This window comes from Littorina saxatilis, linkage group LG14 (genome assembly GCF_037325665.1).
Source record: "Littorina saxatilis isolate snail1 linkage group LG14, US_GU_Lsax_2.0, whole genome shotgun sequence".
Classification (NCBI taxonomy): domain Eukaryota; kingdom Metazoa; phylum Mollusca; class Gastropoda; order Littorinimorpha; family Littorinidae; genus Littorina; species Littorina saxatilis.
In genome coordinates, this window is record NC_090258.1 from 4,027,188 (window position 1) to 4,040,994 (window position 13,807).

Consider the following 13,807-nt stretch of genomic DNA (forward strand, 5'->3'; position numbering starts at 1 on the left):
GTGTGTGTGTGTGTATGACATCACAAGCAGCAAGTGGTACCTTCAGGTAAATGACGGCAGATCAAAGAGAGTGTGTGTGTATGACATCACAAGCAGCAAGTGGTACCTTCAGGTAAATGACGGCAGATGAGAGAGAGAGTGTGTGTGTGTGTATGACATCACAAGCAGCAAGTGGTACCTTCAGGTAAATGACGGCAGATCAGAGAGAGTGTGTGTGTGTGTGACATCACAAGCAGCAAGTGGTACCTTCAGGTAAATGACGGCAGATGAGAGAGAGAGTGTGTGTGTGTGTATGACATCACAAGCAGTAAGTGGTACCTTCAGGTAAATGACGGCAGATCAGAGAGTGTGTGTGTGTGTATGACATCACAAGCAGCAAGTGGTACCTTCAGGTAAATGACGGCAGATCAGAGAGTGTGTGTGTGTGTGTGTGTATGACATCACTAGCAGCAAGTGGTACCTTCAGGTAAATGACGGCAGATCAGAGAGTGTGTGTGTGTATGACATCACAAGCAGCAAGTGGTACCTTCAGGTAAATGACGGCAGATCAGAGAGTGTGTGTGTGTGTATGACATCACAAGCAGCAAGTGGTACCTTCAGGTAAATGACGGCAGATCAGAGAGTGTGTGTGTGTGTATGACATCACAAGCAGCAAGTGGTACCTTCAGGTAAATGACGGCAGATCAGTGTGTGTTTGTGTGTATGACATCACTAGCAGCAAGTGGTACCTTCAGGTAAATGACGGCAGATCAGAGAGAGTGTGTGTGTGTGTATGACATCACAAGCAGCAAGTGGTACCTTCAGGTAAATGACGGCAGATCAGAGAGAGTGTGTGTGTGTATGACATCACAAGCAGCAAGTGGTACCTTCAGGTAAATGACGGCAGATCAGAGAGAGTGTGTGTGTGTATGACATCATTAGCAGCAAGTGGTACCTTCAGGTAAATGACGGCAGATGAGAGAGAGAGTGTGTGTGTGTGTATGACATCACAAGCAACAAGTGGTACCTTCAGGTAAATGACGGCAGATCAGAGAGAGTGTGTGTGTGTATGAAATCACTAGCAGCAAGTGGTACCTTCAGGTAAATGACGGCAGATCAGAGAGTGTGTGTGTGAGTGTGTGTATGACATCACAAGCAGCAAGTGGTACCTTCAGGTAAATGACGGCAGATCAGAGAGTGTGTGTGTGTATGACATCACAAGCAGCAAGTGGTACCTTCAGGTAAATGACGGCAGATCAGAGAGTGTGTGTGTGTGTGTATGACATCACAAGCAGCAAGTGGTACCTTCAGGTAAATGACAGCAGATCAGAGAGTGTGTGTGTGTGTATGACATCACAAGCAGCAAGTGGTAACTTCAGGTAAATGACGGCAGATCAGAGAGAGTGTGTGTGTGTGTATGACATCACAAGCAGCAAGTGGTACCTTCGGGTAAATGACGGCAGATCAGAGAGAGTGTGTGTGTGTGTATGACATCACTAGCAGCAAGTGGTACCTTCAGGTAAATGACTGCAGATCAGAGAGTGTGTGTGTGTATGACATCACAAGCAGCAAGTGGTACCTTCAGGTAAATGACGGCAGATCAGAGAGTGTGTGTGTGTGTATGACATCACAAGCAACAAGTGGTACCTTCAGGTAAATGACGGCAGATCAGAGAGAGTGTGTGTGTGTATGACATCAAAAGCAGCAAGTGGTACCTTCAGGTAAATGACGGCAGATCAGAGAGAGAGTGTGTGTGTATGACATCACAAGCAGCAAGTGGTACCTTCAGGTAAATGACGGCAGATCAGAGAGAGTGTGTGTGTGTATGACATCACTAGCAGCAAGTGGTACCTTCAGGTAAATGACAGCAGATCAGAGAGTGTGTGTGTGTGTGTATGACATCACTAGCAGCAAGTGGTACCTTCAGGTAAATGACGGCAGATCAGAGAGTGTGTGTGTGTGTATGACATCACAAGCAGCAAATGGTACCTTCAGGTAAATGACGGCAGATCAGAGAGTGTGTGTGTGTGTATGACATCACAAGCAGCAAGTGGTACCTTCAGATAAATGACGGCAGATCAGAGTGTGTGTGTGTGTGTGTATGACATCACTAGCAGCAAGTGGTACCTTCAGATAAATGACGGCAGATCAGAGAGTGTGTGTGTGTGTGTGTATGACATCACTAGCAGCAAGTGGTACCTTCAGGTAAATGACGGCAGATCCGAGAGAGTGTGTGTGTGTGTGTATGACATCACTAGCAGCAAGTGGTACCTTCAGGTAAATGACAGCAGATCAGAGAGTGTATGTGTGTGTGTATGACATCACAAGCAGCAAGTGGTACCTTCAGGTAAATGACGGTAGATCAGAGAGAGTGTGTGGGTGTATGACATCACAAGCAGCAAGTGGTACCTTCAAGTAAATGACGGCAGATCAGAGAGAGTGTGTGTGTGTATGACATCACAAGCAGCAAGTGGTACCTTCAGGTAAATGATTGCAGATCAGAGTGTGTGTGTGTGTGTGTATGACATCACAAGCAGCAAATGGTACCTTCAGGTAAATGACGGCAGATCAGAGAGAGTGTGTGTTGGTGTATGACATCACTAGCAGCAAGTGGTACCTTCAGGTAAATGACGGCAGATCAGAGAGAGTGTGTGTGTGTGTATGACATCACTAGCAGCAAGTGGTACCTTCAGGTAAATGACGGCAGATCAGAGAGAGTGTGTGTGTGTATGACGTCACAAGCAGCAAGTGGTACCTTCAGGTAAATGACGGCAGATCAGAGAGTGTGTGTGTGTGTGTATGACATCACAAGCAGCAAGTGGTACCTTCAGGTAAATGACGGCAGATCAGAGAGTGTGTGTGTGTGTGTATGACATCACAAGCAGCAAGTGGTACCTTCAGGTAAATGACGGCAGATCAGAGAGAGTGTGTGTGTGTATGACATCACTAGCAGCAAGTGGTACCTTCAGGTAAATGACGGCAGATCAGAGAGTGTGTGTGTGTGTATGACATCACAAGCAGGTCACACACGTGTAAATGTTGTGCCCAGTCCTTGTTTCTGTCTTTGTTATTATTTTAGTTAGCAGGTCTAGTTGAGCACGTATTGTGTATCATGTACCCTCTACTAGTCATTGTGCATTTTAGTTAATGGAATGATGATGTCATTTGTATGGAGTCGACGCACGTGCGAGGATATGTATGTGTGGGAGGGGGGGGGGGGCGCGGGAGATGGAAACTTGCTGTATGTTATGTAATGTATATATTGTGGGTGATACGTGGAAAATGTGATACTATTTATTTGCATGTGTGATACAGGGACAAATGTGATATCTGTAGGCCTAGGCCTATACTAGTGATTACTGTGTGTGATCAGTACATGAAATGCGATATGAATGCCATTTTTGACTCACATGCGAAGCAAAAGTGAGTCTATGTACTCACCCGGGTCGTCCGTCCGTCCGTCCGTCCGTCCGTCCGTCCGTCCGTCCGGCCGTCCGGCCGTCCGGAAAACTTTAACGTTGGATATTTCTTGGACACTATTCAGTCTATCAGTACCAAATTTGGCAAGATGGTGTATGATGACAAGGCCCCAAAAAACATACATAGCATCTTGACCTTGCTTCAAGGTCAAGGTCGCAGGGGCCATAAATGTTGTCTAAAAAACAGCTATTTTTCACATTTTTCCCATTTTCTCTGAAGTTTTTGAGATTCAATACCTCACCTATATATGATATATAGGGCAAAGTAAGCCCCATCTTTTGATACCAGTTTGGTTTACCTTCCTTCAAGGTCAAGGTCACAGGAGCTCTTCAAAGTTGGATTGTATACATATTTTGAAGTGACCTTGACCCTGAACTATGGAAGATAACTGTTTCAAACTTAAAAATTATGTGGGGCACATGTTATGCTTTCATCATGAGACACATTTGGTCACATATGATCAAGGTCAAGGTCACTTTGACCCTTATGAAATGTGACCAAAATAAGGTAGTGAACCACTAAAAGTGACCATATCTCATGGTAGAAAGAGCCAATAAGCACCATTGTACTTCCTATGTCTTGAATTAACAGCTTTGTGTTGCATGACCTTGGATGACCTTGACCTTGGGTCAAGGTCACATGTATTTTGGTAGGAAAAATGTGTAAAGCAGTTCTTAGTGTATGATGTCATTGCTAGGTTTAATTATTTGACCTTGACCCTGAAGGTCAAGGTCATGTAAAGGTCAAGGTCAAGCATGTGAGTCGTATGGGCTTTGCCCTTCTTGTTATATGTTATACTCTTACTTTCTGCCTATGTCTTAATCCCAAGCGCAAGACAAATTCTTCAATGTGAAAATTGAAGCCAATAAAATTTGAGTTGAGTTGAGTTGAGTTGAGCAAGTGGTACCTTCAGGTAAATGACGGCAGATCAGAGAGAGTGTGTGTGTGTATGACATCACTAGCAGCATGTGGTACCTTCAGGTAAATGACGGCAGATCAGAGAGTGTGTGTGTGTGTATGACATCACTAGCAGCAAGTGGTACCTTCAGGTAAATGACGGCAGATCAGAGAGTGTGTGTGTGTGTGTGTGTGTGTGTGTGTGACATCACAAGCAGCAAGTGGTACCTTCAGGTAAATGACGGCAGATCAGAGAGTGTGTGTGTGTGTGTGGGTGTGTGTGTATGACATCACAAGCAGCAAGTGGTACCTTCAGGTAAATGACGGCAGATCAGAGAGTGTGTGTGTGTGTGTGGGTGTGTGTGTATGACATCACAAGCAGCAAGTGGTACCTTCAGGTAAATGACGGCAGATCAGAGAGTGTGTGTGTGTGTGTGGGTGTGTGTGTATGACATCACAAGCAGCAAGTGGTACCTTCAGGTAAATGACGGCAGATCAGAGAGTGTGTGTGTGTGTGTGGGTGTGTGTGTATGACATCACAAGCAGCAAGTGGTACCTTCAGGTAAATGACGGCAGATCAGAGAGTGTGTGTGTGTGTGTGGGTGTGTGTGTATGACATCACTAGCAGCAAGTGGTACCTTCAGGTAAATGACGGCAGATCAGAGAGTGTGTGTGTGTGTGTATGAGTGAGAAAGTATACGACATATAATGTGTCTGTGGGCAAAACCGACGTTGCTCGAAAATGTTGACTCTTATTCAATCACTACTCGTAATCGCCACTCATAATCGCCCCTAAAAAATCACCACTCATAATCACCAATCAGAAATCTCCACTCATAATCACCAATCAGAAATCACCACTCATAATCACCAATCAGAAATCACCACTCATAATCACCAATCAGAAATCTCCACTCATAATCACCAATCAGAAATCACCACTCATAATCACCAATCAGAAATCACCACTCATAATCACCAATCAGAAATCTCCACTCAGAAAACACCGCTCATAAATCACCAACGTTCATAATCACCACTGATTATTCACCACTTTAAAATCACTATTCATAATCATCACTCAGAATCACCACTCATAATCATCACTCAGAATCACCACTCAGAATCATCACTCAGAATCACAACTCAGAATCATCACTCAGAATCACCACTCAGAAAGTACCTGGCACAAATCACCTCTCAGAATCACCACTCCACGTGCATGACCTTGATAACTTTATCACCTGTGTGTGTCATTGGTGGTCAGAACATGGTGTTGATGGGGGACTTTGGGATGGACGAGAGTGACCGGGGGATGCCCTACTGGCGGGGCGTGGCGGTCAAGTCGGATAGACGGTTCACCAAACTGCTCAACGACCCGGAGAACTCTGATGCCCCCAGCGCCAGGGACAGGAACTACGACAGGTAGTGTCAGGGTAGCAGGCTTATTGCCCAACAGACACCCCCCCCCCCCCCGGACAACTGCCCCCCCCCCAAAAAAAAAAATTGCAAGACAATTGACACACACCCCTCCACCCCACCCCGCATAACTACCTCCCCACATCCCCCACTCCGGATAACTGCCTCCCCACATCCCCCCACTGCATAACTGCCTCCCCCCCACACCGGATAACTGCCTCCCCCCCCACATCGGATAACTGCCTCCCCACATCCCCCCCCTCGGATAACTGCCTCCCCACATCCCCCCCCACTCCGGATAACTGCCTTCCCACATCCCCCCCACTCCGGATAACTGCCTTCCCACATCCCCCCCCCCCCCCACTCCGGATAACTGCCTTCCCACATCCCCCCCCCCACTCCGGATAACTGCCTTCCCACATCCCCCCCCACTCCGGATAACTACCTGCCCACATCCCCCACTCCGAATAACTGCCTTCCCACATCCCCCCCCCCCTACTCCAAATAACTGCCTCCCCACATACCCCCCCCCACTCCGGATAACTGCCTCCCCACATCCCCCCCACTCCGGATAACTACCTCCCCACATCCCCCACACCAGATAACTGCCTCCCCACATCCCCCCACTCCGGATAACTGCCTCCCCCCCCCACACCGGATAACTGCCTCCCCCCCACACCGGATAACTGCCCCCCCACATCCCCCCACTCCGGATAACTGCCTCCCCCCACTCCGGATAACTGCCTCCCCACATCCCCCCCACACTCCGGATAACTGCCTCCCCCCCACACCGGATAACTGCCTCCCCACATTCCCCCCCCCACACTCCGGATAACTGCCTCCCCCCACACCAGATAACTGCCTCCCCACATCCCCCCACATTCCGGATAACTGCCTCCCCCCCACACCGGATAACTGCCTCCCCACATACCCCCCCCCACATCGGATAACTGCCTCCCCCCCAAATCGGATAACTGCCTCCCCACATCCCCCCCCCCCACACCGGATAACTGCCCCCCCCCCACACCGGATAACTGCCTCCCCACATCCCCCCCCACTCCGAATAACTGCCTCCCCACATCCCCCCACACTCCGGATAAGTGCCTCCCCACATCCCCCTCCCCACTCCGGATAACTGCCTCCCCACACCACCACCCCCCCACTCCGGATAACTGCCTTCCCACATCCCCCCACACATCGGATAACTGCCTCCCCACACCCCCCCCACACCGGATAACTGCCTCCCCACATCCCCCCCACACTCCGGATAACTGCCTCCCCACATCCCCCCCCACACCGGATAACTGCCTCCCCACATCCCCCCACTCTGGATAACTGCCTCCCCACATCCCCCCCCCCCACTCCGGATAACTGCCTCCCCACACCCCCCCCACTCTGGATAACTGCCTCCCCACATCCCCCCCCCCCCACACTCCAGATAACTGCCTCCCCACATCCCCCCCCCCCACTCTGGATAACTGCCTCCCCACATCCCCCCCCCCCCACTCCGGATAACTGCCTCCCCACATCCCCCCCCCCACTCTGGATAACTGCCTCCCCACATCCCCCCCCCCACACTCCAGATAACTGCCTCCCCACATCCCCCCCCCCACTCCGGATAACTGCCTCCCCACATCCCCCCCCACTCCGCATAACTGCCTCCCCACATCCCCCCCACACCGGATAACTGCCTCCCCACCCCCCCCCCCCCCACTCCGGTTAACTGCCTCCCCACATCCCCCCACCCTGGATAACTGCCTCCCCACATCCCCCCACCCCGGATAACTGCCTCCCCACATCCCCCTACTCCGGATAACTGCCTCCCCACATCCCCCCTACTCCGGATAACTGCCTCCCCACATCCCCCCACTCCGGATAACTGCCTCCCCACATCCCCCCCCCCACTCCGGATAACAGCCTCCCCACATCCCCCCCTCCCCCCTCAAATCATGTTCAAGAACTTGTCATGAACGTTTTAGAAAAGTCATTTACAACAATAATTGTCAGTGGCTGGCATACATCATGCTAGGAAAAAAATTCAGGGTTGTTTACCTGTTGGCTTTATTCAATGTAATGATGGTGCCAGACGGCTGGCATAATACTCACATGATAGCTTTATAGTTTTTACCAACCTCTTTTTCACGGCTGCATCAGCTCTGTCCATTTAAAAACAACATTTTTTATATATAAAGTCAATATCTTTATCTTTAGTGAATCAAATCAGTTATTCAAGCCCCATGTCGGGCTTTGAACTTCAGCAGTGACCCTTATTGTCCCTACTTTCAAACTCTTTCGTAAATGTGATCGTTCCTTATTAGTTTCATTGGTAACAGTAGCTATTCAAGCTCCACAAATATAGCCAAGATTGCAACAAATACAATCATGAACCATCCCCAAGATTTCCCCAACGAAAAATGTTGACGTCAAGAGAAGCTACTCTTGTCGTTCACTGTAATATGGGATATTTGATAGTCTCCCTTGGCATGAATTACCGTGTCGGCGAATGCCCCCACAGGAGCAAACAATTGTGGTACTTCGAGCGTGGGTCTTCTATAGATTTCTCGTCTTGCTTTTAAAGTGTACGTAATGCATTGTGTGTGTCTGTCTGCCTGTCTGTTTGTCTGTCTGTCTATCTGTCTGTCTGCCCTTGTGTTTCTTGTTGTGCAGATTGGTGCTGGTAGGGCGGGACCTGAACAAAGCATGCATACCGTCCAGCGTGGACTGCTACAGATATGACCTGGAGCTCAAACTCAACGACGAACAGGTTCGTGTGCCTTTTGCATGGGCATATCTTTGTGTTTTTCTTCGGGGTCCTCTTTCACTGCGACAAAGATGTAGAGGTTACATGCCGAGTCTCAGTGAATATTAAGAATAATGGTCGAAGTTAGCTGATCATGAAAAAAGGGGAACTTCAGCGACACGTTTGTTTTTCCTAAACGCTTTAAAATCGTTGTATATATCTTGTACCATGCAGTTATGGTTACAATAGCTCAGTTGCTTTCTATTGTACGATTCGCTAATGCATGACACGCACTTTGAATGACGTCATCTTTTCTTGTTGTTCATCCATCAAAGACAGCTCATGTCAGTGACCACTATCCCCTCGAGCTTCAGCTTGCTGGACTGGGTGAGTTGTACACACACACACACACACACACACAAACACACACACACACACACACACACACACACACGCGGCTTGGTTTCGTTTGGCATTGTTTGACCTGACCTAACTTGACCGAAACGATTTGAAATAAGTTGCTTTGACTTTGTTTGACTTGACTTGCTTTAAACGTGGTTTGACTTGTTTTGTATTTGCCTTGTCTTGGTTTGCCTTGGTTTGTTTTTTCTACACTTTACCTCACATCCCTTAATATATTTTGACTTGGCCTGACGTCACTTGTCTAGGTTTTACTTTGTTTGGACTTGACTTTCCTTAAACGTGGTTTTACTGCGTTTATATAATTTTGCCGTTGTCTTGATTATTCTAGGGTTTGGTCTTCTGGACTTTATTTCAACTGCCTAAAAATGTTTTGACTTGGCATGACGTCATTTCATCTCGGTTTGACTGTGTGTGACTTGGCATGACGTCATTTCATCTCGGTTTGACTGTGTTCGACTTGGCATGACGTCATTTCATCTCGGTTTGACTGTGTTCGACTTGGCATGACGTCATTTCATCTCGGTTTGGCTATGTGTGACTTGGCATGACGTCATGTTATCTGTGTGTGACGTTGTTTTGTTTGACAGCCACGACCCGCTGGCAGAAGCACGTGCGGACGAAGGGCGGCGTGACGATAGAACAGGTGCACCAGGTGTCGACGTCAGCGGACCTCAAACGTCTGTGTAAAACCTGCAAAGGGCAGCGTGCCTCCGCCAACTTTCAGGGGGAGGTCTTGTTTGATGGGCCCACTGGAAAAGCCAAAGAGGTGTGTTTTTAAATTTAACCCTTGACTGCTGGAAGAATTGAGTTAAAAATCAATTTAAAAAAAATCGTAGCATGCAAACAATAAGAATTGGACCAAATCTCAGAAAATGGCATCCAGGGGAGGCAATCGTCTTGCTGCAAATACAAGGGCAATATACAGGGGTCGTTTACCTTGTCAAAGTATTGCTTTCTGTTTAATGCAGGTACATATTGTGACAGTCAAGGGGTTAAAAAAACAAAAACATTTGCTACCAATGCGCAGTTTGCATTTTCTAGGACATGTGGAAATGTGGACTGGGACATGGATTTATATATATAGCTATTCTGATGGACACGTGGGGGAATTCGGGGGCTGTGATTGGATGGTCTCACACATCCCTTTTCCGATCATCAAAGCATAATGCTACGGAAGTCGACCATTTTTGCCAATATCCAAAAGCATATTGGCAATAACAAAGACGCATGGTTCCGGTTTCTTCCACGTGTATAAAGTAGCCTACACGCATACCTCGCCAGGTTTGTTTATGTGACTAGTCGACAGACGATGCCATTTGCTTTGTGTGTGTTTTTGTTGTTGCTTACTGTACATGACATACATTACGTGTAAAATCCAGTTCTTTAACAGGCAACAAACCTTGCAAATTTCCAGAAGCTGCAATCTGAAGCGACCTATCTCTGATTCTAGCAGACGATCTCTCCAATGTTTAACACAAAATCAGCAAACTCTCCTGTCACATAGAACGTCCATTGTATAGTGCAATGTTCAAATGAAGTTACCGGTCTGAAACATTTAGTCGTTTCTTCGGAGACAATCCTTGTTCTCTTATCATCTACAGATTTACCGCAGTCTTCACCACGCGAATTCCCAACAGAAGTCAGACTTTCGAACATACAATCTACGTAGGCAAGCATGATACGTCATGACGTCATATGATTCCTAGCATATTGACGTAATGCTAAACATCCGGTTATCTCGAGTTTTCTCCTCAATACATGTCCGTGGGTTTTTCAATGTTCGGTTATTTCCGTGGCTTCATGCGGAAAGGGAACCGTCGTCTGCAATCAACGACATGGACCATTCTGGTACTTGTTGCTGACAAACCAGGATTTTAACACAGAATTTAATGTCAGAATATCTAGGGTAAGGGCCCCTAATATGGACCACTTTTTGACTCACATGCGAAGCAAAAGTGAGTCTATGTACTCACCCGAGTCGTCCGTCCGTCCGTCCGTCCGTCCGGCCGGCCGGCCGGCCGGCCGGCCAGCCGTCCGGAAAACTTTAACGTTGGATATTTCTTGGACACTATTCAGTCTATCAGTACCAAATTTGGCAAGATGGTGTATGATGACAAGGCCCCAAAAAACATACATAGCATCTTGACCTTGCTTCAAGGTCAAGGTCGCAGGGGCCATAAATGTTGTCTAAAAAACAGCTATTTTTCACATTTTTCCCATTTTCTCTGAAGTTTTTTAGATTGAATACCTCACCTATATATGATATATAGGGCAAAGTAAGCCCCATCTTTTGATACCAGTTTGGTTTACCTTGCTTCAAGGTCAAGGTCACAGGAGCTCTTCAAAGTTGGATTGTATACATATTTTGAAGTGACCTTGACCCTGAACTATGGAAGATAACTGTTTCAAACTTAAAAATTATGTGGGGCACATGTTATGCTTTCATCATGAGACACATTTGGTCACATATGATCAAGGTCAAGGTCACTTTGACCCTTATGAAATGTGACCAAAATAAGGTAGTGAACCACTAAAAGTGACCATATCTCATGGTAGAAAGAGCCAATAAGCACCATTGTACTTCCTATGTCTTGAATTAACAGCTTTGTGTTGCATGACCTTGGATGACCTTGACCTTGGGTCACATGTATTTTGGTAGGAAAAATGTGTAAAATATTGTTTTTCTCAGTTTTATTGTAAAATTATTCTGAAAGAAAGATCAAGGTCTGTTCAGCATGTGAGTTGTGTGGGCTTTGCCCTTCTTGTTGTTTATTGCTGATAACTAGCTTGTTTTCTTGCGAAGAAGTTTCTTTTTATGGTTGGTAGTCCTTCTCTCTTAGTTTAACCGTTAGGCCTAATTAGAGTGAAATAGGTTTGATTGACATTCAGCAAAAATTAAATACAGAAACAATCACAAATGGTCCATATTAGGAGCCTGGGCGCCCAATATGGACCAGTGAAGCGGCCTTCACGAATTACTGTAAAAAGCCCCCTATAGGGGAAGGGCTCCTAATATGGACCACTTTTTATTTATTGCTGATAACTAGCTTGTTTTCGTGCAAAGAAGTTTCATTTTGTGTTTGGTAGTCCTTCTTTCTTAGGTGAACCGTTAGGCCTAATTAGAGTAAAATAGCTTTGATACACATTCAGCAAAAATGAAATACAGAAAAAAATCACAAATGGTCCATATTAGGAGCCTGAGCGCCTAATATGGACCAGTGAAGCGGCCTTCACGAATCACTGTAAAAAGCCCCCTATATTTCAAAATAACATGATACAACTTAGTGTACAAGTCAGCCTAATTAAAATATGCTCTAGATTTATCTGTTTCGGGTTGATGAGAGCATTATTTGAAGCACACCAGGAAACTGAAGAAGCTTATGAAAAACAGAGTGAAAATAAGTGAAATTATCAACTTCCATAAAAAAAAGACTATTCGTTATATTTTTTAGGGAAATCTCGAGGGCTAGTTATAGATTATTTCCAGCAAGCTTCTTAATGAATTTATTAAAATTGCCTTTAGCTTTTATTTTCTTCGATTTGTTGAAGGTGGTCCATATTAGGGGACTCACACATACTTTGAGGTTTTGCTATTATATTTTGTTTGCAGTAGAAACTCGGGGTACACACTGCTCATATGAAACAAATACGGTCTTACCTGTCATATATAGCCATATTTGTGTGATAAAAGCTTTGGCTGTGGACAGAAACGAGTCCGTTTTAGGCGGCAAATTTAGAGTGAACGCTGCCAAAAGTGAAAAAAAGCGAAAAAGCCTAACGGGTTTGAGGTTTGTGTTTCTGCAACTGTTTTGACATGTGTAACTCATCCAGAGAGGGTGAATAAAGCGAATGAAATTGTTTTGAGAGCTCAAGCGCCGTTAGCTTGTTAGAACAGGAGGTGGTCCATATTAGGAGCCTTTCCCCTATATAAACGCTATTGTGTTTTCATCGTAGCAATAGGGTCCGATATTAAGACTCGAACAAGTATAATGCGACTCGTTTTCGACCCGTCGGCATTATACTTGTCTCGTCTAAATATCGGGCCCTATTGTTACGCTGAAAACACAATAGCTGTTAATAGTGGCACAAAACATGGAACGTTCATCTAGCGCCTGCGCCCACACACTTAGAGCAAAAACCACAAGACACGCTGGCTCTCTCTCTCTCTCTCTCTCTCTCTCTCTCTCTCTCTCTCTCTCGCCCGCTCGCTCGCTCTCTCTCTCTCGTTCTCTCTCAGTGCACCCCCATTTCAAACACGCACACCTATCAACAACAAACAGAGTGGACAATGACCACTACTGAGAAGAAAAAAAATAACAACCGCATGTTGATGCTACGATATACCTCTTTCCTTTTCTTCTGTGTTCCAGATTCGAGCCACCAGGAGTGACGTCACAGATGTGGTGAAGTGTCTCAAGGACTTTCAGCAGGCCTTCCCAAACATCCTGAAGGACACCACAGTCTCCGTGGCTTCTTCCTTCGTGACGTCACCATGGATGACGGCATCGCCTGTCTACGGCCTCACATTTGAGAGTGATGTCAAATATGCGGTCACAATTATCGTCACGCTGCAGCCACCCCACATGTGTCAGGTCCACCTGCAACGTCAGCTGTGTGACGGATTTACCAATGACGACGAAACACGACTGAATTACTGGACGACTTGACACAACTGAGACAAGAATTGGAGAGAAAGTGAAGTACTGTGATATTTACTATATTTTTGTAAGTTTTGTGTATAATATCATGAGAGGTGATGCTATTTATATTTTTCATGTGTTCCATGTGATAAGAAGATAATTTATCTTTCTGTGGAATAAAGGATCGGGAACCGCGATTGTTCCTCTATTTCTGAGTACTGACCAAAAA

General features: G+C 46.3%; 1 protein-coding gene across 1 annotated transcript in view; it reads left to right on the top strand.

Annotated features, from left to right (window-relative positions):
* LOC138946807 (serine-rich adhesin for platelets-like) overlaps nucleotides 1-13,807 on the top strand; it is a 43,038-nt gene extending 29,231 nt beyond the window's left edge. The window contains exons 7-11 of the mRNA XM_070318209.1: nucleotides 5,624-5,781; nucleotides 8,443-8,539; nucleotides 8,851-8,902; nucleotides 9,526-9,704; nucleotides 13,309-13,807. Of these exons, the coding sequence (XP_070174310.1) occupies nucleotides 5,624-5,781; nucleotides 8,443-8,539; nucleotides 8,851-8,902; nucleotides 9,526-9,704; nucleotides 13,309-13,605 (783 nt within the window). The 3' untranslated portion in view covers nucleotides 13,606-13,807. The remainder of the gene's footprint in view (nucleotides 1-5,623; nucleotides 5,782-8,442; nucleotides 8,540-8,850; nucleotides 8,903-9,525; nucleotides 9,705-13,308) is intronic.